Genomic DNA, 26,188 nt, shown 5'->3' with positions numbered 1-26,188 from the left:
TCTGCCACCTTCATTTATTCTTTCATATGACAAAATGTGCTTTTAAGAGATTTATCCTGTTTCTCTTGGAGAGGAGTTGTAGACCTGGTGATGAGATGGCTACTTAAGGGGAGGCAGAGTAAGTAGCTTTGGGGTTTTTTAAAAAAGTATTTTAAAACAAAAAAAGAGTGGAGCAGGCTCTCACAGATACAGGTTTTTAGTTTTTGCTTTCACTTGTCAAAGTTGAAGCTGCTAGATTGAGCATTTGCTGCTGCCGCAAAAGCTTGCGTGCTGTCTGCTGCTCGATTCATTGTTGGTGTTCCTTCACCTGGACTGGTGGAGATAGCAGTTGGAGGATATCTGTTTTGCTGAATTTGCCCTTGCAGAAGGTGTGTTTATGGGATGCTGTTAAATTGGAACAGTTTAGTAGTTCAACATATTATTTTAAGTGTTTTGATAGAGTTAAAAGTTATGCCAATTCTTGCTTTGTTTGTATTTAACTGGTGCAAGAAGAAAGTGTGTTTGTTTAAAGCCTCGTAGTTTAACCAATCTAATCAGCTCGAATGTAGAGCCTTAGTTGCCTTTAAATAAGATAAATGTTAGGATATATGCTATCTCCTTGATATGTTTTAAAGGGTTCATCTGTTCCATAACACTGCATTCCTGACTTCGTGGCAGTTGTGCATACCATGTACAACTATACCGTGGCAATTCACTAAAGGCTCCTTCAGTATTTTCCAAACTCTCAACTTCTACCAAAGAGAATGGTGATATCAGCATCTGCAAGTTTGCCTCCTTGCCCCTCTACATCCTGACATGAAACGGCATTGCCATTCTCTCAAGGTCACGGAGGCAAAATCTTGAAACAGTCTTCCTAACACCATTGGGTATACCAAAGCTCATGGAATCTGACAGTTTAAAAAGCAGCACATTACTACCACTTGGGGGTAATTATGGAAGGGAAAATAGGCCAGCCTGTCATTTGCACATCTAAATGAATCTAAAACATAATGCAGCTGGACAAAAATCTGGCCAGCGGTAGTTCTGAAGATCTAAGTAACAAGGTTGAAAGTCGTATCAAACCATTTTTTAAAAAAGTGTATAATCAATCTGTGCATATCCTGTTTTTTCTATGATAATGTAGAGAATGTCTTCTGCATATCTGCTGAATTTGTATTCCTGGTCTACTTTCTTTTTCCTTTTCAGGTGGAAGTTATGGTTTCATTGAGAAAGGACCTATGGCTTGACCCAGACTATTTTGTTAATTATGATCGAAGAAAATGTAGTTCTGCTAACCTTTGACACAATTGATTTATATTTGGCAGTTAAAGGAAGGGACGATGCATTGCTTCCAGTCTTAATCTTTTACCTTCCATCTCTGATAAGAGATGTGAGTAGAATGTGTCAGTCACTGAAAAATGGCTAAATGCTGCTAAGACCGTGGTTCCAGCAGATAATTTAATATTAAGAACACCCTTTTTGAGTGCTTTACGCATATTGTATCGATCTTTTGAATATATTTGAAGCCTTCAGCCAGTTTGTCTTGGAAACAACTAAACCTGAGAGATTGTTTGGAGGAAGAGCTGGAAAAGGATGAAGCATTGCAGGATGCTGACATTCAAATGCTATTACCATGATCGATCATTGTCTTCATATTATCAACTTCCAACTATTAATTTTATTAGTGTTGTAAAATGCTCTACATTTAAGCATGAGTAAAACTGATTAGTATCATTGATAACATTTACTTATTGTGACAAAAATACAAATGTCCCATGCAACTGATATGTAACTTACAATGCTGAAATACTGAACATTTGTCAATTATTTAGACTCATACAAAAAGGGAATCTGGAAATATATTGACTACATACTTTTATAGCAATCTATTGCAATATTTGTTTTATACTCAATGTAAAACAAAATTTTGTAAAAGGTACCTAATCTGTATCTCAGCATGTTTAGTATTACTGTAATTCTAGCCTGTACTGATTTTTCTTTGAGTGCTAGATTATGTAAAGAATTGACTTTAAGACAGACATCTGCTCCATTAAATTCCAGAAGGCACTAATTTACTCTGTTTTTCCCTTGTTAGTGTGGAGCAAAAGATGACCTTTTAAGCACACTGTTCCAAACTACACTTATCCATACAACTGAAATGGTTTCATTCTCTGTTTAGGTGGAAACCAACAACAATTTTTTTAAGCATTAAAATAGTGGGAACTATTATAGATTTTATATACAAGACAGTTGGTTGTATTAAAAGTTTTGATGTAGAAAAATTTATAAAATATTTCATTGTTCTAGAATGTATTGCAGGAGATGCCCATCACATTAAACCAAATACTCTGCTGTCCTTTTTTTTGTAAACTTTTTCTCTCATCGAACAGCCCATTATCACAGAATCTGACCTTAGTTACACAATGACAGCAATTTGGGGAATTTAACCTGTTTTTTTTTTGGAAAATACAACACAGCCAGAAACTTAAAAACTGCTAAACTGCATTTTCAACAGAGTTTTACTGTGATGCAATGCAAATTTGACAATTATGTGTACCTTCTGACAGTTAGACCTTAAAATTTAGTTTGTTAAATAAATCTGGAATACAAAGCTAGTATCATAAAACTCCCCTTGTTCAATAGTGTCCTTTACGGAAGGAAACTTGCAGTCTTTATCTGATCTATCTGTATGACTCCACCCACAACTATGTGGTCGCCTCTTCATTGTCCTCTGAAATGATCTCGAACCACAAATGTTACCACCAACAACCTTGTGGGCAATAACTGACATTGTCAACAACATCCACATTTGTGGAATTTTAAAAAAAAAAAACTCCTTTCCAACTGATCTTTATGCTCAACACATCATTATTATTAGATGACATAATTGTGTTGAAATTAATTCTCCCTTCATCCTCAGAATAAGACACAGGATTTGCTTGTTTTACCAATTCCTTGTTTGTGAAACACTCGTTTTTCATACAATATTTCCATACAGATGAATATATAACATGAAAAATATTAAGAGGGAGAGAATCACTTTGTTCCACCATGATGCTCCTAGCTATTGTCAGAATTCAGAGATATGAAAAAAAATGTCAACACGTACACTTACCATATTTGGTGTTGACAATGCAAAGAATTCCACACTGGCTGTAAGGGGGGAGGTGTGGGCGCAAGTTTTGCATTTCTTGCGGTTGCAGGGGAAGGTGCCGGGAGTGGAGGTTGGGTTGGTGGGGGTGTGGACCTGACAAGGGAGTCACGGGGGGTGTGATCTTTTCGGAACGCTGATAGGGGAGAGGGGGGGAAATATATCCCTGGTGATGGGGTCCGTTTGGAACTTCCCTCCAAGGCCCCAAGGGATCCTTCCATATCTGCCACAAATTCACCTGCACCTCCACACATATCATTTACTGCATCCACTGCACCCGATGTGGCCTCCTCTATATCGGGGAGACAGGCCGCCTACTTGCGGAACATTTCAGAGAACATCTCTGGGACACCCGGACCAACCACCCCGTGGCTCAACACTTCAACTCCCCCTCCCACTCCACCAAGGACATGCAGGTCCTTGGACTCCTCCATCGCCAGACCATAGCAACATGACGGCTGGAAGAAGAGCGCCTCATCTTCCGCCTAGGAACCCTCCAACCACAAGGAATGAACTCAGATTTCTCCAGTTTCCTCATTTCCCCTTCCCCCACCTTGTCTCAGTCCCAATCCTCGAACTCAGCACCACCTCCCTAACCTGCAATCTTCTTCCTGACTTCTCCGCCCCCCCACTCCGCCTATCACCCTCACCTTAACCTCCTTCCACATTTCCAATGCACCTCCCCCAAGTCCCTCCTCCCTACCTTTTATCTTAGCCTGCTTGGCACACTCCTCATTCCTGAAGAAGGGCTCATGCCCAAAACGTCGATTCTCCTGCTCCTTGGATGCTGCCTGACCTGCTGCACTTTTCCAGCAACACATTTTCAGCTCTGATCTCCAGCATCTGCAGTCCTCACTTTCTCCTAAAAGCTCTCCGTCATCCAGGTTCCTAGAAGTACTGCCCAGGAGATCCTCTTTCCATTCCAGAACATTCTTGCGTAATCTTGGAATATTAGTATTGCATAAAATATTATAAAAATAGAGGAGGGCAGGATTGCTGTCTGATCAGAATTGTTCCTGAGATGGGTATTGCTGCAGCCAAAACGTGAATTTCCCAATGAAAAATGCCATGTCCTCAAACTGAGTTACCTGCACACTAACTTTTCAAAGTGCCATTTCCCTGTACATTAAAGCTACTTTCCTAATTTGTTCTGATATTACAGTAAATATTCTTAATGCAGGAGATTCAGTCAGTCTGGAAGGATCAGCAAACCTACCTGCATCTGGCTGTGTAAATCTAACCTGGAGGAGAGTTTAGGTTGCATAAAATAGCAACATGAAATTAGAGTAATCACTTTAAATGGAATATGGAAATTACACACAAATGATGCACAGTATGATTCTGGTTTTTAGTGGGTATGGTTTTAACATGTTTATGCTACAATCTGAACTATACTAAACCTTAAGTGCCCTTTATTAATATTGTGTATTGAAAGTGGTCAAATTTACTCTCATCAATCATTCCTCAGCTAAAACAAATGAGGATAATGCTACCTTTAAAAACATTGATTTAGAAAATATTTAAATATGTAGCATTGACTACTTGATTGTGTAAATGGCAAATTAATTCTAACCAGTCAATGAATGATTAATACAATGAGGAGGAAATCACATTTCAGTTAAGCTTGTTCATGACTTTCTGAGGGAAGTAAATTCTGTAAACTGCTTGAAGCATACTGAAATACAGTACTTAATTGAAAGCCACACATTTGATAAATGCAAGGAAAAGAAACAATCAACTGGCAAAAAAAATTAACCAATGATTGTACTGAATGTCCCAATGCAGCCTTTAAGGAATGAAACCCAGCACAAACTTCTGACATTAGATCACACATCTGCTTCACCTGTGGGAGATCAATAACTGTGGTATTTAACACATTAACACAACAATCTTTCATCAAAAAACCCAATGACATAAGAGTTAGCAAGAACAGCACTGTTAAAACTGGCAATCTTTGAGATAATCCTTTGATTTGTTTAATACATAAACTAAGATCTTTATTCCAGTGGTTTTCCAAGCAATGTTTCACTTCCAGGACTGGTGCATCTTTAACATGGTCAACAGTGACTTTTGACCATTTCTCTGTCAGAAATTGTGCTGCTCGTGGTTGTATATTCAGTGGCCGAATAAAAGGAAGCTGAGTTTTCATTAAATTATTTACTCTCTGACGGTAAAGGTGAACTTTCTCAAGGAAAGCCAAAGGATCCTTTTCATCTTCTAAATATGTACTAAATGTTAGAAGGTCATGTTGTTCTTCCTTCAGTTTTTGCATTTTCTGAATTAATGGAACATACTCACTGGTAATCCTTAAACTGATCTCATCAAAAGTAACCAGAAAAGCTTGCTTTTTGCTTTCCACTATTTTTTGCAGATTCTCAAAATATTGGATAACGGTTTCTTTATCTTGTTGAATGGTTTGTTCCGTTTGTGTTCTCTGGTGCTCCAGTTGTTCAATGAAAATGGATACTTTAGCCCAGTGTTTTTCAGTCAGTTGTTCAACAAGTTTGCTACATGTTTCCTTTTCTTTATTATAAGCATGCTGGAGATCATCAATGGGATGGCCTTGATGATGGCCCACTGTCAAGCAATAACCACATACCAATTTACGGTCAAACAAACAAAACATGTTTAACGGTTGCCTGAAGTGCTCTGAACAGGTAGGAGTCTTTGGGTGTTCTTCTTTCTGGTATTTCTCAATAATTCCCATCAGTGAAAAGTTTATTGGTAATGAGCTTATGCCCACGGGGGGAAGTTCCACAATACTTCTACAAGTAGGACATTTCAGTGGGATTCGAAGATGTCGCCAAATGGAAAAATTTGTTGATTCATGAACAATGTTCTCCAAACAGGTTCGGCAAAAAGTGTGAGAACAAGGCAATACACGAGGGTCTTCAAAGATGGAGTAGCATACAGAACATGTCAGGTCTTCCTCAAAATGATCCATTCTTGCCTGCAAGTAAATAATTAAACATTTTAACTACATCTCAATTGTCCTCAATAAAATACTTCAGAATTTAAATGCACAAATTTGAATGTATACTGTCAATGTAAAAATCAATATACTTTTACAGAAAGAAAATAAGGAGCAGGCACAACATTTAAGGAGCATTAGAAATGAAAGAAAGCTTAAGAATAAGGATTTTAAGGTGATTTACCGAAGTTAAAGCCAAGGCTTTGTTACCAATGCTAGATGAGGGGAGGACAATGCAAGTAACAGGATTAAAACATGTGAGAGGATAAAGTGCTTGAAGGAGGTCTCCTGGACAAAAGGATGAGGCCATACTAAAAAAAAAGGACAAATATTTTAAATATGTTGGATGACGAGAGTGATAGAAAAATGACTTGGTGCAGGTAGCTGTATTTCGGACAATTTGCAGCAATAGAAGTTTACAGATAAGAGTTCATCAAAAAAAAATTTGAGGAATCAAGTCCAGAGATGAAAACTTTGGATACAGTGTCAAGAATGGTGGGTGTAAGGTAGGGCATGGCCAAATGATGTGACTGAAGTAGGCAAAACATTATGTTCAAATTGCATCCTGACTAGAAATATTTCCACACAAATTGATAAAGTGCAGTACAACAAGAAGTAGTGAAGCCATCCTCAGAGAATGTAAGCCCCTTTGGGACAAAGCTAGGGAATGCTGAAGTGAAGTAGTTCTATTTCTCCCCAGGTATACTCCTAGAGCTTTAATTAATCCTTGAGATCTGAAAATTTACACCTGTAATGCCTCAACAAAGCCATAAGTGTGTGGGCTTTCAATGCTCTCCATGGGAACCATTCTTCATTCACAGAACTTGCTTAGTGTTATAAAGTATGCATACCAAGATGCTACTTTGTATTCATCAGCTCAATAGAAACTTTAGGTAGCACCTTTCCCTGTAGAAATTTTCTCAAGCACGTCCAAGACTTGGACACTGATGCCATCTTCCTACTTTATTGAGTTTGTTATTTATGAATCCTTTTTTTTTACTAATACAGGAGAACTTGATAATAGATAAAAGATTTAATACCTGCTGTATGAAAATAGTTAATTAGAGCAATGTAATTCCCTTAGCTAACTTGTTGGTTGAGAGAGTATATTAGTTTTACATTTTTATTTTATACATGCATACAATAGGATCCTTTAGCCGCAACTTCCTAAAACAATTATCTGTCCCTAATTATAGTTTTGCAGATGTAAGTAAGGAAATGGTTTAAACAGATGTATTTTGAGTCAAAAAGTGAGTAAGGAAATGGAATTTGTGGTTAGAAGGTTATAGGAGTGCTGGGATTGGAGAAACAAATAGGAAACATCTTAATTAATATGTCTAGTCCAACAAGAAGGAAGCGGTGTTAAATTTTGGGAAATGAACTAAGGTGAATGGAATCTGTTACAGTCGGAGATAATTTAGCTAACCTTGGCCACAATATCACTCTGTTTCAAGTAATTATGCAAAGAGACCAGAAATTTTTTTAAAATCATACATTATAACAAAGATGCAGTTTGACCCATTAGCTCTTTGCAAAAGCAATTCTAATAATCTCACTCTCGAGCCTATATTCTTTCTACCCCAACATATTTATTAAATATCTTTTGAAAGACATAACTGATTCTACTTCCACAAACCCCTCAGAATGTGCATTCCAAATCTAGCCACTTACTATTTTTTTTAAAAATCCTTCAAATTGCTTTTGATTCTTTTGCTATTCGTCTTAAGTCTGTGTTGACCGGTCCTTGACCAAAGGTAACAATTTTATTCTCTCTCTACTTTTTCAAAAAGTAATATCAAAAATAAAAATAGTGACCTGGTGAAGAGCTAGTTTCAGTGATCCTCGCATGAGTACTTTGGGGAAAGCAACAGCCAGGTGAAAAAAAACTGATCAGAGATTGACCTTCCAGGAGAGAGTATTCAGACATAAATGAGCCATATTCCTTTGAAGAGAATAGGTGGAGCATTAAAAAACTTTTTTTTCTTGAATAGCGGAGATTCAATAACCAGAGCCATAGACAGATTTCCTCTAAGTTGCATGGCTGTGTAGCTGCAAGGAAACACTACACATACCACCTCAGGTGCTGATGCATAGCTTCCCCTTGTGGAAAATGCTACCTCACTCAGACATTAGAGATTTGCACAGCGGCCGGAAAAATTAGAAGGAATGTTGCTTATAGGGTTAAAAATACTGGCAAACAATTTAGAAATTTTTTTTACTCAATACCTACATCAACCACTGAATTAGAAATGTAAAAGTTAATTCTGTAAATCTTTTTAAAAGGGAATTGAACTGATACTGGAGAGTAAGGAAATTCTGGATTAAGTGAAACGTGAGGCTAAGCACTATTGCTGCAAGATCTATCATGGGTATAACAGGTCAAACGTCTTTGCACTACAGGGTAGGATCAGTAAATTGGAAGATATCAAGATTCTAAGAAGCAGACTAGTAATCAGACTGTGGCTGATAGATCCATGTGGTTAAAAAAACAACTGACTACAAGAAGAGAAATTTGTGAAAAGGTAGTTGGTGCATATTTACATAACTTGATTGGCATTGATACTAGAATGTTAATTCAGCAAAAGGAAGCATTACTTATGAACACACAAAATAGGAACAGGAGCAAACCATTCAGCTCTCAAGCTTGCTCTGACATTCAATCTGATCTGTTTGTGTTTTGAATTCCACACTCCTATCTCACCTGATAGTATCTGAATCACATGCCTAACAAGAATCTAGCTACCTTTGCCTTGAAAATAGTTAATAGACCCCATGTTCACCACCTCTGAAGCAGACAGCTCCATACTCTCAACCCTCAGAAAAAAATTTTCATCGGTCCGAAAAAGTGAACCCAAAATTTTCGAACAGGGTCCTCTATTTTTGGATGCACACCTGCAAGAAAAGTTATTCTATTCACATGTTAAGATTGTTCAGGATTTATTCACTCAAGTCATCCCTTACTCTACTAAAATTTCACTGGAAGCAAGCTCAGCCTTTGTAATCTTTCCTCAGAAGACAACCTACTCATTCCACTTTCAATTTATAAAATCACCTCTGAACAACCTCCAATTCATTTGCATTCTTCTTTAAATAAGGAGACCAAAACCACACACTCATTTGAGATATGATCTCACCAATGCCATGTACAACTGAAGCATAATTTCCTTACTTTTATGTTCAATATCCCTCATAATAAAGAATAGCATCCCATTGGCCTCTTGATTTTGCTGTACCTGCATACTAAATATTTTTGTGACTCATACTCTAGAGAAACCTAAATCCTTCTGTGCCCCAGAATACCACAAGTGTTCCTCCTTTAAGTAATGTTCTGCTCTTCATTCTTCCTGCCAAAGTGAACAACTTCACATTTTCCCACATTATACCCATGTCAGATTTTTGCTCACCCCTTGCATATTTTTCACAATATACTTTCTTATCTGTCTTGGTGTTGTCAGCAGATTTATCTACCATATCTTGGCTTCCTTCTTCCCACTTCCAAGTCTTTGATGAAAATTTAAAAGGTTGAGGTCCCAGCACAGATACTCTGCCTTCTACCAACCAGCCAAACTTCTAACCATGCTCATATATGTTAACCATTACAACATGAGTTTCTATTATCTGCCCTATTATTAAATGTCTTCAAAAATCCTGAAAGGTCTACAGGTTTTCTTTTATTCACAACTTATGTTATCCCCTCAAAAGAATTCCAATAAACTGCTTAAACATGATTTCGCTTTGTTGAGTTCATAGTGCCTCTTCGTGTTTGTTTTGAGGTTTTTCTAAGTGCACAGCTATAATCTCTTTAATGCTTGATTCTCTAACACTTTCCTCACAACAGCAACCAAACTAACTGTAGTTCCTATTTTCTGCCTCATTCCCTTTTAGAATAGGAGGGGTTATGTTACTATGTTTCAGTCCAATGGAACCTTTCTGGAATTAAGCAAATTTTGGAACATTAATAATACATGTACTACCTCATTAGCTACCTCTACTAAGACTCAAGGAAGAAGTGCATTTAGACCTAGAGACTTTTGAGCCCAAGGTTCCATCAATGTGTTCAGTAAGCTTTCATTAAGATTATAATTTCACTAAATTCCTCTTTCCCTTCTACCTTCTGATTCACAGCCATTACTAGAATGTTTGTATCTTTTATAATGAAGGCAGAAGCAATTACGCTAATTTCATCTGCTATTTCCTTTTTACTCACTATTAATTTCCCATTCCGTCTAGAAGACCAAAATTTTCTTGATTCCTCTGGATTAACATTTCCATCATTTTCTGCCACTCTTAATATTCTGACAACTCATTGACCTACCACTCATCTTTGCACACTTATATGTTTTTTTCCTTAGGTGTGATGCTTTCCCTAACTTCTTCAGTTAACCATGGATGGTAGGTCCTTAATCAAGACTTTTTCTTTGTTACAGGCAGTTCCCGGGTTGTGAATAGTGTCCATTCTTGAGTCGATTCAAGAGTCAAGTTGTATGCAAGCCAGAACACAACTCAGGATAACATAAAATAGTCATTAATGAGTACAGAAACCATTCATACGTTGAGTCTTTAAAATTACATGCCTGTATGGAATTGCTTTTGTAAATATGACTTGGACCTCATGTGGCAGGAATATTAATTCTGAATATTGTGGAAAAAATAACGTAAACTATTTACTATTTCTACTGAGCTATCCCCTAGCCTATTATCCAAATTGACTTTGTTATTCATTATTTAAATTATATCCCTTGTTCATGTGATAAAAGTCTGGAACACACAGGGACGTGGGATGTTGTTGCTGCAGCAGGATGTAAAGTGTCATAAATGGTGATGAGAAAAGTCAAACATCAACAGGGAGTGGCAATAAATATCTCACAGAAAGACAAAAAAAACTTGCCGGGTGTGCCAAGGTGGCAGATGGAACTGAATCCAGATAGATGCATTTTGTAAGGACAAACTAGAAAGAGAATAGACAATAAATTTTAGGATTTGAAGAATCTCACCTGACTGGTTAGACTGGTGCTGTTTTGTTTGGAACACAGGAGGAGGAGCATTTAATTGAGGTATATAACAGTAAAACAAGGAAACAAGCCAAGCCTCTTCAAGAAATGATGAGAAATGAACAAAATGTTTAAAATGTATACATATGCTCAATTTGAAAAATAATAAAGATCTCTTCCAAGCACATTTAAATAAATTACACTGCTTTGATCAAGTAGCCACTAAATTCTGAAAAAGAATTGTTCAGATTGCCCAAATGCTCATTTTTAACTGTTCTTTTAATGATTCTCCCCTTTTCCACCTCTCAACAAACTACAAGATGTGTTTTGACTCCTTAAGCACTGCAACTCTCAGCAAAAGGCAGAAAGCAGGCTTTTCGTAAGTTTAAACTAAAAGGAAGAATACAATACAACGTGACAGTTGCATTCCTTTGTAGCCTCGCACTGTAGAAAATCGCACTATGGAAAATCTCAATAGAAAACCGTACTGTAGAAGATTGTTATAGAAATTTGTGATCTCCGTCAAGTAGAAAGTTCAGATTATCCAAACAGAAACCATAATTTGTCAATCACATTGTAGCCAATTCGAGTTAATGAAAGATGCTTTATACCAGAATGACCTGTATATGTTCACTTCTCAATACTTGAAATGTAATTGTAATTGCCTGATGTTTTCTGTCATGTTTCAAGAAAGACCAGGAGACCGAAGTGTTCAACAACAGCAGGGTCTGTATTAAGGAGGCATTCACTCTGTAGTCAGCAAGGTTAGACTAAACTGTTCCTGTCCAAATTGGCCAATGGTGATGTCATGATGGCACTTGTTTGGATTCTTAAAAGTGACAGTCCACCATAATACCAAATACACAACATCCCTCACCCTTTACATCAGTGGTTCCTGCAATTAAAACAGTCACAATATTTACAATCATACTGTAAATATCATTACATCATACAGTCAGTGGAAAAGACGTTGGTCTTTTGGATGTTGGAACCAAAGGACTTTGATTCCTGCATGGCCATTGGTGCATCTCGGACATCTGTTTATTTTTCTAACTGGCTTTAACTTCTAGTATTTTAGGAATATCATCTGTTGTCTTTTTCTGAGATGATTCAGTGTTCAAAGGTTCACACAATGTATTCTCTACTAGGGTACTGGCTTGCTCAAATGCTCCAGTTTCTGTTCTGTTCTCAGGTATATCCAGATCCCTATTTGGAATTGTTATTTGTAGATCATTTCTAATGTACCTTTCAACATTTATGCTGTGTTCTCTTCATTTGCAGTAGAAAATGTCTATATAAGCACTGTTTGTAGTCAACTCATTTGTCAAAGATAATGTAGAAAGCCCATCAGCATACCCACGTGAATTGGATTACTGATATATAATTGTATACGGGGTGAAAATGTGTTGCTGGAAAAGCGCAGCAGGTCAGGCAGCATCCAAGGAACAAGAGAATCGACGTTTCAGGCATAAGCCCTTCTTCAGGAATGAGTAAAGTGTGTTCAGCAGGCTAAGATAAAAGGTAGGAAGGAGGGACCTCCTCCCTACCTTTTATCTTAGCCTGCTGGACACACTTTCCTCATTCCTGAAGAAGGGCTTATGCCCGAAACGTCGATTCTCCTGTTCCTTGGATGCTACCTGACCTGCTGCGCTTTTCCAGCAACACATTTTCAGCTCTGATCTCCAGCATCTGCAGTGCTCACTTTCTCCCCATATAATTGTATAAGTGTGAGCTGATAGCAACAATGGCCATCTCTGCATATGGCTCGCTGCTAGAGTAGTATCCCTGTATGAGCCCCAAATATTGTGATTAATAGTCTGCATACTGTCAATGGGGTTAATTCCTGGTTTTACGGGTATTGGTGGAATCATCTAATGCCAAAAGTGATTCTGAGAACTTCTTTCCTACCTATGCATCGTTCATTTCTACATTGTTAAACGATCTTGGCGCAAAAGCTATTGGTTAATATATGAGAAACAACTGCATTCATTTCTTGGGGTGATGCATTGCATGCCAGTTGCAACAGTAACTTTGGATCAAAATTGGTCAAGACTTTTGACTTTAAGAAAGCATCTTTGGTTTGTGTAAAGGCTGTTTCACATTGACCTTCCCATTTCCAATTCTTGTTTTGGGCTTATAGATTTTGGAACAACTTGAGAATGATTTCAAGATTCGGGACAAACCTGCCATAGAAATTTAGCAAGCTCAAAAATAATCACAGTTGGTTTACATTTTTAGGCGCTGGTGCCCCAGTTGTGGCTTTACTTTTGAAGGTGATGTGTAATTCCAGTGCCATGGCCCAAATATTCAATGGAAGATTTAAAAATCCACATTCTTAGGTAGTAATCTTCAAATGTCTGTAACACCTAAATTACGGAGGGTGTTTTTTCTTGTTTCTTCCCGTGACTAAAATATTATCTAGGTAATACAGGACTGCTTTCAACCCACTTAAACCTGACCCATGGTACAGTGGAATAATGCAAGTGCAGATGTAATTCTAAAAGGAAGTCTCTTGTATTTGAATAGTCGTTTATGTTTACAATTGTCAAGTATTTCTGTGACTCAGATGTCAGTTCATCTGGAGATAGGCTTGACCAAGGTCAGAAACAAAAGCAGAAGATGCTGGAAAAAATTAACAGGTCTGGCAGCATCTGTGAAAAGAAATCAAAGTTAATGTTTCAGGTCCAGTCACCCTCCCTCAGACTCAGGTCATTTTTACTGAAAAGCTGACCTCCACCTAATCCAGCAAATAGGTCATCAATTAAAAGCAAAGGTTTCTGCTCAGCCCGCAATATTGGATCAATAGTCACCTTAAAATCACTGAGATATATATCTATCCATCTTTCTTCATCATTGCTACAATAGTTGCCCAATCATTCATATTTACGGACTCCTATCTTGACCAGCCTCTCGAATTCTGCCTCAGCTTTTCGTCTGTTTACATAAGGCACTGATCTCGCCTTGCAACATTTTGTTTCATTCTCATCCTTAACTTTCAATTTGACAGAGATCTCTTCCAAGTTTCCTACATCCCCATTGAAAACAATGGCATGTTTCTTTAGAATCTGTGATAAGTCAGTCTCAGGTTCTAACAAGTGATTTACTTCATCCCAGTTGAATTTGATTTTCCTCCAGCCACATTTCCCAAGCTGGGAAAGTTTCTTTGGTAATATGCAAGGACAAATCTCCAGATTGAAGTCATAATAAAACATTTGCATTGATATATCCCCTTAAAAGCACCAAATTAACTGTGTATGTTCTTAGTCGAATCTTTGAGGGTTGCAGTGCAACATGATTTAGCTGGTTCTGATACACACTTTGAGATTTCAAAGAAACCCCCACTCCAGCATCCACCTACATTCTTAGAAGTTTGCCATTCAAAAAGTAGCAAACCAGTATCGGGTACCACTATCAGCAACAGCCAGTCTGCTTAATAACAGCTCCTCTTCGGGTCCAGAGTCTGGGCTTTTCTCATGCCATTCGTGTACACAGTAGATTTTCTTCTCATTCTTCGCTTTTTGTACTTTTGCTGTACTTCCTCAAACACACTTGTTCAATGTGCTCTCTCTTACCCACAGTTGCAGCATACAGCTTCTTTGTACCAGCAATCTGCTGCTGCATGACCTGTTTCTCTACACCAACAGCAGTTTTAAATTGGTGTGGGGCTCATCTCTCGGCTGCCATTATGTGAACTCTCACACACAACATTTTCTTCTTGGGTAACTGAAGAAAATGGAGGTTGAACATTTCTGGTGATGAATACACAATTGCTTATTCACTCACGGACTTTTAGATGATGGAAGCTGTTAACTCCACAGGGTGGGGAAATGTGTTACTTTTTATTTTCTTGGGAACATTTTAATATTCAAGCAGGGTATTTTGGGAGCTCCGTCTATGTTTGCAGGCAAGAAGGGAAGTGACTTGACCTGTCCCCTTGACTCTATCTTGTTTCTACGTAAATTGTCTACTTTCCATGCTATGTTTTATAGATTAAAGTTTGTTCTTGTACTACCCATTATTGTTCAAATAGAGCCATAGGATGTTTTGCATCCACCTGTCAAAACAAGTGGCCTTGATTTAACATTTTATCTGATGAGTAGTCAGTTTGATATCAGCAGGAAACTGTTTGGGTGTTAGAATAATTTGACAATAGTCACTGGGGTTTGGCTGGATCAATGGCATCTAGGGACTTAAAAATATGATGAAGAGCCCTGTATGATTCATGGGTTGTCTTTTGTGGAAAACTGTGGAATTCTTATTAGTTAGTGACATCACTCTAACTTTTGCTTGTTTACCCACTGGATGACAATAGCCAGGGTTGTAAAGGCTTCCATTAATCTATTTCAGATTTTTTGAGTTTTTTCTCAAGGTCCAGCAGTTAATGTGTCACCTCTTCAAACTCCTGCTGATATTATATACACATCTACTTCCAAACAGATAGGCCTAGTAAACATTTGACTGGATCTGCAGAGATTGTTGGTTAGTAATATTCAAGACAGCAAATAAACGATACTTTGGCTCTGTCTATTCCTTCCCTAATGAAGAGCACGAAGAATCATCACAGAGATGTAGAGCTTGTTCAATGCTCAAATCTTCAACATTTCTGTATGTAACAGGAGGAACTGTGCACCAGAAGAGATGCCTCTGCTTTATCATTGTAGAATCCACATTCCCCATAATAATGTAATCATGTGACTCTCATCACATTTATTAAACATTAGTAGCAAAATAACTATATTCATCCACTGCAGGAAAGTGTAAGGGACTGATTCAGAGTTCTGCGAAGACCAAGACTATAAGGATAAAAGAACAAAGTAAGTAAAGCATCTTTTAAAGAGTAACTAAGCATACTGACTGCAATCTGACTTTTACCATCAAGTTTTCATCCCAAAAAATTAAAAACAGCTTTAGACCTAATTATAAAGTAGGTGCTATACTTGCTACCCCTGTGATGCCATGATACGTTTAAGTGTTTGCACATGGACTGTTTTTCAAAGGTTGGCTGTGTCAGTGCATATATCTTGACTTTCTTGTTGATTCAGCAAATTTGTTCTTGCTGCCAATCCACAGGTCTTTTCTTAAGCAGGGCATACAAAATGGTGCCTTGAAATAGTCTCATTCTGCTCTTTAATCCAGCTAATTCTTTTTCTCGAAAAGATTACTTTCCCAAGAGAAACAGGTTGGTAGAGAATGTTAAACTATACAGCCACCAAATTCAGCTTCACCAGACTGGCAGCTCTGTGTGAAATGGATCAATCCTCACCCCTTCCTCCTAGAACAACTATAGGGTTCACTGTGCACTCACTTTTCAACTCACCAGTCTCTGTATTCAAAGAATCATCCTCTACCATTTCCACCACCTCCAGTAGGATGCTATCACCAAACACACCTTCCCCTGCCCTCCACTATCAGCATTCCACAATGTCTGTACCCTCCTTAACACCATGATCCATTCCTGTATCATTGCTAACACTTCCTAGTCCCCTGTGCAATTACAGGTGTATTTGACCGTTCACTTCCTCTTTCCTCTCTGGCTTCAAACACACTTTCTAGGTGAAGTAACATTTTACATGTTTTTCTTTCAAATTAATCTACTGCACTCACTGCTCACAATGTGGTCACCATTACACTGGCGAGACCAAGCCCAGACTAGGTGACTGTTTTGCGGAAGAACCCCTTATCCCTACGAATGACCCTGATCTTCCAGGTACTTGTCATTTCAATAAACCACTGCACTCCCATGCAAACATTTCCAACATGGGCCTACTAATGAAACACAACACACACGTATTTGTTGCTTCTTGACTTTGGTCACAAGCAGTGTGGACCTTTCTTCTGTTTACACTTTAAATTTACACCCTTTTTACTTTTCTACCTTCCCTTCACCACTTTGTTCTTGGCTTCAAAGACTCTTACAGTCAATTCCACTTGCTCCTCCTCCTCCTCCCCCTCTGTCTGCAGCAAAAATAAAACAATTTTCCAACTCCTTTCAGTTCCGAAGATGAGTCATAATAGTCTCAAAACATTAAAGTTCTTTCTCTGTCCACAGAGTGAGTAACTGTGTGTGTGTGTCTGTGTTGGAAGGTGAACAGCAAGAGGAACTCTATTCTACCTAATCTGGGAAACCTTCACACTCAGTGCAAATGTCTGAAATGCAATCCATTCACCAGCACTAACAATTGGTAATCTTCTATTTTAAAAAGAAACGTGGGCAGTACTGGCCTACCTTTTCTCTGCAGTACTCAGTGGCCCAGAAAATTGGTGAGCCAGTATTTATTTTTCATTCACCTCTTGTATGTTTGCCCAGGATCATTTCATGAGCCTGTCAGTCTGCAGGTGTCTGGAAACTGGCTTCTGCATCCACCACAGACCGGTGTTAGACTGGTGGCATCTGTGATCAGGAAAACAACAGAAGCACCTTCAATTAGCCTAAAGAACCTTAACAGAGATGTGCAGACTGCGGAACAATAAATAAATGACAGCAAAGATTAACTATTACTCATTGTACAGGAGGCAAAATAAAAGGTGGTGAATAGATACCAATAAAGGATGGCAACAAAGAATTAACAACAAAATACTTGGTCAATATACACAACATACTTGTGAGGGAATATAATGACAATTGTTTAAAATTACTTTTTCATTTGCAGTTAAGTTATTCTGTGGTAATTTTCACATTCTGGTGTTAGAATCTCATTTACTCATGGAACCACTAGTCAAAGATTTCACCAATTTTTGGAGTGAGAACACAGGAAATAGGAGCAGTTCAAACAACTCACAGAGCCTGACCTGATGCTGTTCAATGTGATCATGACAGATCTTGAGTTTCCCCTTCACTTCCCACCTGATCCCTATTATCCCCTGAGGGACCAAATAATCTGTCTATCCTAACCTTAATTATGTTCAATGATGGAGGATGATCATGTTTGCTGAGATTATCATGATCCCAACTCATGTTACTACTGGACAAATCTGTCTCAATAGATATTAGTTTGTGTTTTGTTCTAATCTAATCTCTGAAACGTAAGAACACCAGGCTGCAGATTTTGTTTTTAAAAAAAACCAAGGTTTATTATAGAAGGGAAAAAAAAACAAACCAGGCTATCTAAATAAATTACAGTTTGAAAGATCTCAAAACATACCACAAAACAAAATAGCACCTACTCTCCAATATCATCACTTTATTGTTAATCAAAATCCAGATAAATTTCCTTCTATGTCCAATCTGTAGGCTTGACTTAATGGCATTTCTCTCAGTTTCTGTCCAATGAGTTATGAAGCCCTGTACTAAAATCTTCACATAACTGAAATTTTAGGCTTTCTCAGTTTTGAATAAGCAATGCAGATTTCTAACTGAACGCTCCTGGTCTGAAAGTTTTCACAAACTATATTCTTTCATGGAGATAACTTATTTCCATAACTGTTCTGAGCAATGTCTTTTTTTCTAAGTGAGACTACAGTTGCTTTTGACTCTAACCAGGTCACCTTTGAAATGACCAAAAGCTTTGAAATCTCTGGATTTAAATTTTTTAGTATTTTAAACTCAAAACTAAGCTAACATTTTTCACCGTGTCCTCTCCCTTGCCATGACCCCCCACAACACATACAAATTTTCACTCACATTAGTGAAAATGTGAAAATAGACCTACAACCTACACCACTGATTTAAATTTCAAACTCTTAAAAAAAAGTATATATAAAATGACATCCTTCATCATAATACACAAATAAATTTCAGCAGAATCATAAGACATAGATAGAAGCAGGCCATTTAGCATGCTTGAATCTGCTCCACCATTCAATAGCATCGTGGCTAATCTGATAATCCTCAACGTCACTTTGCTGCCTTTTCTCCACAAATCTTGAATCCTTTCCTGATTAAAAATCTGACTGTCTCAACCTTGAATATACTTAATGATCCAGTCCGAACACCTCCCTTTGGTAAAGAATTCCACAGATTTACAACTCTCAAAATAAGAAATTTCTCATCTTGACAGTAAAAAAACATAATTTGTTTTTCTTATCTTATTGTTCAGACTTTCTTGACAATATATTTCAGCATTTTCCAATGACATGAAACCAGCTAGCCTATAGTTCCTGGTTTGCATCACCTTCATTTCTTAAAAGGCAATGATTAGATTAGATTAGATTCCCTACAGCTTAGAAACAGGCTCTTCGGCCCAACAAGTCCACACCGACCCTCTGAAGAGAAACCCACCCCCCTATATTTACCCCTGACTAATACACCTAACACTAAGGGCAATTTAGCGTGGCCAATTCACCTAACCTGCACAACTTTGGACTGTGGGAGGAAACTGGAGCACCCGGAGGAAACCCACGCAGACACAGGGAGAATGTGCAAACTCCACACAGCCAGTTGCTCAAGGTGGGAATTGAACCCGGGTCCCTGGCCCTGTGAGGCAGCAGTGCTAACCACTGAGCCACTGTGCCGCTCAAAATGCTATGTTGCCAGCTTCCAATTTGATGTGACTATTCCCAAATCTTAGAAATTTTGAAAAGCCGCAGCTAATCTATCCACTACCTCTACTACTATTTCTATTAGAATCCAAGGATGTAAGCCATCAAGACCATGGGATGTCAGATTTTAATTCCTCAAGTATCTCAAGCAATTTTTCTCTGATATTAATTATCTTAATTCCCACTCTCTCTTTTTAATCCCAAGGTTACCCCCAATTTCTGATATACACCTTGTGTCTTCTGCTGTGAAAACACAAAATATTTATTCCATGTCACTGCCCTTTCCTCATTCCAGAATATCATTTCTCTTTTCTCTGCTTGAAAGGAGCCATTGCTATAGCCACACCCAGTAAAGTCTGTGGCTGATTGATAACAGCTGCATATCTTGCTATTCCACTTCACATGGTAGTTAAAGGTCAATCACCAAGCTGTGGGTTTGTAATCATGTACAGGCCAGATCTGATAAGGGCAGATGATTTCGTCCCATGAAGGGCTTAGGTGAACATGACAGTTTCTGATCATCATTAATGACACCAACATTTTATTCCAAATTTATTAATTAATCAAATTTAAATTCTCTAGCTGTCATTTGACTTAATCTCTGGAGCAACAATCTAGGTCTCCATTTTAAATAGCAAAAAATGTTTTTCTTTTCTTCTCTCTTTATGTCCAGAAGTGCTCTTACATGTAACTGAATTTTTTTTTCTCCATCACCAAATGCCCAGGGTTCACTGTTTTAGATCAGTGCCCAATTACAGGGCAGATTTAAGGTCTGGTGATACACAAATTTCAGCTGAAAATTGATAGACAAACAAAACTTCTCAACACCCAGTGTAATTTCTGACAGTTTGCATCCCAGTCATTCATTGTACCCAAAGCAGAATTGTTCCTGAAAGGGCCATTATAGGAGTGCATGTACATGAGCAAACCAAATTGCTTGGAAACCATTGCTCAATGTCCATCAGGTGTAGACCAATTAGTTCTAAAACTGTTGCATTTTCTGTGATTATTTCAGATTTTCTAGTTATGCAATACTGTATATTTTATGCATGTGTGTAAAGCTTTTTTTCATAGGATCAGCTAAATTCTTCTGAAAAATGTTACCATACAATGACATTAGTTACTGGAAGGCCTGTTTAGATTTAGATTTTAAATATCACTTAAAATGTGTCTTTGTCACAATAAGTTCAATAGGTTAAATCAGTATGAGCTTACATAAAATTGCTGTGACAAAACATATCTCTCTCAATTACTGACCTTCGCTACATATGGAATAAACGCTGAATTTTAGTTTTTTCAGGTCAACTATTTTTTAATCCAGAAAGTTAAAAACATAAATAATAGGCAGTTAATGGCAATTATACTGTTACAGGTAAATCATATGTAGGATAAACTAATAAAAGCATAACAAAGAAACTGTTGCCCAACAAATATTTTGTAACATATGCAGGATTACAAAACAAATCATCCCATGGGTTCTGAGAGCACATCTGGCATGTGAGGTCACAGCAACAAATTCTTGTCATGCTCCTAGTCTTTTAAACATCACAACAAAACATGACAATGTTTCTTTCCTTGGCTCAACAGCCACAATACCAACAAAGCACAGATTTGTGATCAAATATATCACTTGCTTGGTCAACATTGCCGTCAATTACTGAACCTCCAAGAGAATTTCCAGCAATATAGTTTTAGTTGCAATTGCTAAAAAGCGAATTGTTGACGAAAGCAATAACTGGTAAGCGATTCACAAATTCGAGTACCATTTTCTCAGTCATTAATTTTGAAAGTGCGATACATGTCATTTTAGAAAAAAACATCAACCTCCATTTTTAACAATTGTGTGGCTCAACAAGACTATTAGAATCTAGCTATTAATTTTACCAAATAAGAATAGGTTTACGGGACTGAGTTTGAGAAATTGAAGTTAACACCAGCTTCATATAGAAACAATAAAGACAGATAAATATCTTCCTTTTTCTTGAGGGACCATTTATATTATCCAGTATTGCTTGCCTGGAGATGAAACTACAAATATAATGAAGTGCTAATCTGTTTCATATTCTAATATACAAAATTTTGGGTAAACAGCAGAAGCACTCAGGTGTCCCCTTCAAGATTACATGACAGCACTGAAAAATAGTGGAAAGTTATCATGGTGTAAGGCTAATAGAGTTTGGAAATAAGAGAAATAAAACATCCAAATTTTGATCAGAAATATATATGTTTGATGCATTTGACCTGTTCTCAAAACAACACCTTTTTATCAATGACCGAAGAACAGGAGAAACCTACAAATGTTGACAGTTTAAATCTGATACATGAAGAAATGGAGTCACTCAAGTAAATGTATTAAGCATTGCTTCATCTATTGATAATTTTGCATTACAATGCCATTTCACATCAAAATATGTCATGGCATCATTTTGTTTGTGGTCACTAAGTATATTTCCTCGACTTTTTTATTATTTCCCTCGCTGGGGGCATTGCTGCTACATCAGTGATTATTGTACATCCCTAATTGCCCTCAACAAGGTGGTGGTAATGACTTTGATCTGCAGCGACCTGTGTGATATCCATTCACCAGATGATTTTCCTCATGAAAGGTTCGAGGAGAAAGTGAGGTCTGCAGATGCTGGAGATCAAAGTTGAAACTTTATTGCTGGAACAGCACAGCAGGTCAGGCAGCATCCAGGGAACAGGAGATTCGACGTTTCGGGCACAGGCATTCCTGAAGAAGGGCCTGTGCCCGAAACGTCGAATCTCCTGTTCCCTGGATGCTGCCTGACCTGCTGTGCTGTTCCAGCAATAAAGTTTCAACTCCTCATGAAAGGTGACAAGCCCATGTTGATAACATGAAAATAATTCTTTAAAAAGAGTATTTCTTTTGTTTCTTGTTTTAGTTTATGATGAGTTATTTAAAATAGTGAATTAATTTGCTTTCATTTCAACATTCCCTTTGTGTGAAGATCACTGTACTGTGAAAAGGAAAAAAAAAGCCAAAGAACACGTGACTAATGCAGTTTATGATCTGAGGTATCTGGCAGATATAAAGAAAGAATTGTTTTGAGGACAGAACTTCAGAAATTGTTTGGTTGGAGTGGAAAAACACCAAAAACTGGGTCCACTACTTTTCATCATTTATATAGAGTGATTTGGATGTGACCATAAGAGGTATAGTTAGTAAATTTGCAGATGACACCAAAATTGGAGGTGTAGTGGACAGTGAAAAAGGTTACCTCAGAGTACAATGAGATCTTGATCAAATGAGCCAATGGGCTGAGAAGTGGCAGCTGGAGTTCAATTTAGATAAATATGAGGTGCTGCATTTTGGGAAAGCAAATCTTAGCAGGACTTATATGCTTAATGGTAAAGTCCTAGGGAGTGTTGCTGTTAAAAATAAAAGACCTTGGAGTGCAGGTTCACAGCTCCTTGAAAGTAGAGTCACACGTAGATAGGATAATGAAGAGGTGTTTGGTATGCTTTCCTTTATTGGTCAGAGTATTGAGTACAGGAGTTGGGAGGTCATGTTGCGGCTGTACAGGACGTTGGTTAGGTCACTTTTGGAATATTGCATGCAATTCTGGTTTCCATCCTATTGGAAAGATGTTGTGAAACTTGAAAAGGTTCAGAAAAGATTTACAAGGATGCTGCCAGGTTTGGAGGATTTGAGCTTTAGGGAGAGGTTGAATATGCCAGGGCTGTTTTCCCTGGAGTGTCGGAAGCTGTGGGGTGACATAGAGGTTTACAAAATTATGAGGACCATGGATAGGATAAATAGACAAAGTCTTTTCCCTGGGGTCGGGGAGTCCAGAACTACAGGGCATATGTTTAGGGTGAGAGGGGAAAGATATAAAAGGGACCTAAGAGGCAACCTTATCATGCAGAGGGTGGTACATGTATGGAATGAGCTGCCAGAGGAAGTGGTGGAGGCTGGTACAATTGCAACATTTAAGAGGCATTTGGATGGGTATATGAACAGGATGGGTTTGGAGGGATATGGGCCGGGCGCTGGCAGGTGGGACTTGGTTAGGTTGGGATATCTGGTCAGTATGGACGAGTTGGACCAAAGGGTCTGTTTCTGTGCTGTACATCTCTATGACTCTGTAACTGAAGCCAAGGATGAGCGACTTAACAAACAATCAGGTCATTTTCAATATATAATTTCAGTTGCATCACACTGTAAACTTTTGCTATAAATTCTGTGTCTTACAATCTTAAACGCCACGACCACATGATGAAGGAGCAGCGCTCTGAAAGCTAGTGCTTCCAAATAAACCTGGTGTTGTGTGATTTTTAACTTTGTCCACCCCAGTCCAACACTGGCACCTCCAAATCATACAGAAGACAGCTTTACACAATGGACTCTCATATATCCTAACCAGGCATTACAATAACTGATCTTTTTAAGCTGATTACACACATCACAACTGTTCATTTTATTCATGGTTTGATGAAGTGGATAAATTATGTAATGTATTATTAAATAAATAAAAATACCACAATGGAAAGTGTTCAGGCGTCAAAGTCATTGTTTACCCCAAATGATTTCATGGCAAGATGTCACAGCTTCACACATCTCCCTATCACATCGAGCAACACAATGAAGTACTAACTTGGTGATATACAGTTCACTAATTTTAAACAAGAATGAACGATATCGAGGTAAAACTAACAAATGCAGACAGTGACCTTTTAACATCTTACGCTAAATATTGCACCCACAAGTGTTTATAAACAGCATTTACTGTAGGGGTCATTAGTTGCATACGTTATTCTTTAAAACAATGACACTGAAACAGGCAGCAGATCAATAGCCTTCACGCCACTTTTAGTATTTGTTTTCAGAATGGATGGGTTTGACATGAAATTGGGCCATTCATTTTCGGTTTCAAAGTTTCGATCACAAATTGGGATTCCACGAACAAGGAAAGATACTCGATCCATATATATATATATATATAAACGGTTTTGTCCATTTCTTAATCTCAATTTCACCTAAAGGGAGCCACAGTCAGCCTGCTTTGTTATTTATCTGAGTTAACGTTGCCTCGGCTCATTGTCCCCCCCCCCCCAGCGGTCATTACAAGTGACTGTTTCTCCATGATGCAGACTCCCCGGGTTCACAGTGAATTAGGAGGCGCATTCGAACTGCGAGGTCTCTGTTCCAAATGTGGTTTGATAAGGGCCTAACAATGAAACGGCTGCTTTATAGATTCGGGGCTCTCGCTGCTGTTTTGCTGCCAGCCCTTCCTCTCGGAAAACAAGGGACAATAGAGAGACCACTCACCTGGCGAAATGAACACGCGGGGCGACTAAGGCACGGCTGTCCTAGCGGCTGATGAGAACAGTGAATGACCCAGGGTTTCTGCTTCTTAGCCTCGCTAACCCTGACAATCTTCCAGCTCAGTCTTCACAACGCGCATGTCTGCAAATTCCCTTCTTCAAAAAGCAGCGAATAGCTGAAGGAGCTGCTCCGATTTGAATCTTTTAAAATTGCATTAAACCATCAAACAGTCTTCAGTAAATTCGGGCGGACTGCACGGGCACACCCAACATCACAGCCCGTTAAAAAAGGTTATGGCGATCCCATTCCCTTCGGGAATAGTTTAACCCCTTAAAGTGAAGCAGATCCTTAATATGCAACACCATACAGAGTTACAACATTTCTGTTTCAGATTTCCAGCAGCCGCAGTTCTTTTATTTTGACAATTCGGTGTTGCTTTTTTTCTTTATTTTAATAGACAGCGAGAGAAGACGCATTAAATGGGTGACTGAAACTGTTAGGTCAGTTTAGATTAGATTACAGTGTGGAAACAGGCCCTTCGGCCCAACAAGTCCACACCGACCCGCCGAAGCGAAACCCACCCATACCCCTACATTTACCCCTTACCGAACACTACGGGCAATTTAGCTTCGCCAATTCACGTGACCCTGCACATCTTTGGACTGTGGGAGGAAACCCACGCAGACACGGGGAGAATGTGCAAACTCCACACAGTCAGTCGCCTGAGGCGGGAATTGAACCAGGGTCTCTGGCGCTGTGAGGCAGCAGTGCTAACCACTGTGCCGCCCTGAAATATTGACTTTTATTTCAAAGTATAAGAGTAAGGGGATTTTGCTAAAACTACACAAGGCACTAATCATATCTTTGTGAACAGTTTATTTCCAAACCAAATCATAACATTTTAGATTAGATTAGATTACATTACAGTGTGGAAACAGGCCCTTCGGCCCAACAAGTCCACACCGACCCACCGAAGCGCAACCCACCCATACCCCTACATTTACCCCTTACCTAACACTACGGGCAATTTAGCGTGGCCAATTCACCTGACCCTGCACATCTTTGGATTGTGGGAGGAAACCGGAGCACCCGGAGGAAACCCACGCAGACACGGGGAGAATGTGCAAACTCCACACAGTCAATCGCCTGAGTCGGGAATTGAACCCGGGTCTCCGGCGCTGTGAGGCAGCAGTGCTAACCACTGTGCCACCGTGCCGCCCACATGCCACCGTGCCTCAGGACATTGAAATTACAATATAGGTTGATGACTTGGATGCAGGATGTGAAATGGACTATCGCTAAATTCCGATGACACGGAAACGGGGTGGAAT

General features: G+C 38.5%; 1 protein-coding gene across 6 annotated transcripts; it reads right to left on the bottom strand.

The window, feature by feature from the left end:
- Window positions 1-1,986: 1,986 nt before the first annotated feature.
- Window positions 1,987-25,409, bottom strand: trim59 (tripartite motif containing 59). Of its 6 annotated transcripts, none has more exons than XM_087993651.1 (4): window positions 24,861-25,343; window positions 17,319-17,483; window positions 10,990-11,049; window positions 1,987-6,080 (listed from the first exon to the last, which is right to left on the bottom strand). In XM_087993651.1, exon 4 carries the CDS (start codon window positions 6,072-6,074, stop codon window positions 4,749-4,751), a length of 1,326 nt encoding a protein of 441 aa, XP_087849777.1. In that variant the 5' UTR covers window positions 6,075-6,080; window positions 10,990-11,049; window positions 17,319-17,483; window positions 24,861-25,343; the 3' UTR covers window positions 1,987-4,748. The 6 variants fall into 6 exon arrangements, 5 of the variants coding, with proteins under 5 accessions (XP_087849777.1, XP_087849779.1, XP_087849778.1 ...); XM_087993653.1 differs by having other exon boundaries at window positions 17,381-17,483; XM_087993652.1 differs by lacking the exon at window positions 10,990-11,049 and having other exon boundaries at window positions 17,381-17,483.
- Window positions 25,410-26,188: the final 779 nt, after the last annotated feature.

The sequence above is a fragment of the Chiloscyllium plagiosum genome, unplaced genomic scaffold (assembly GCF_037043375.1).
Source record: "Chiloscyllium plagiosum isolate Xiang-an unplaced genomic scaffold, Cpla_swu_hap1 HiC_scaffold_13, whole genome shotgun sequence".
Classification (NCBI taxonomy): domain Eukaryota; kingdom Metazoa; phylum Chordata; class Chondrichthyes; order Orectolobiformes; family Hemiscylliidae; genus Chiloscyllium; species Chiloscyllium plagiosum.
Note: the sequence above shows the minus strand (reverse complement) of the source record. Positions and strands in the feature narration are given on the sequence as shown.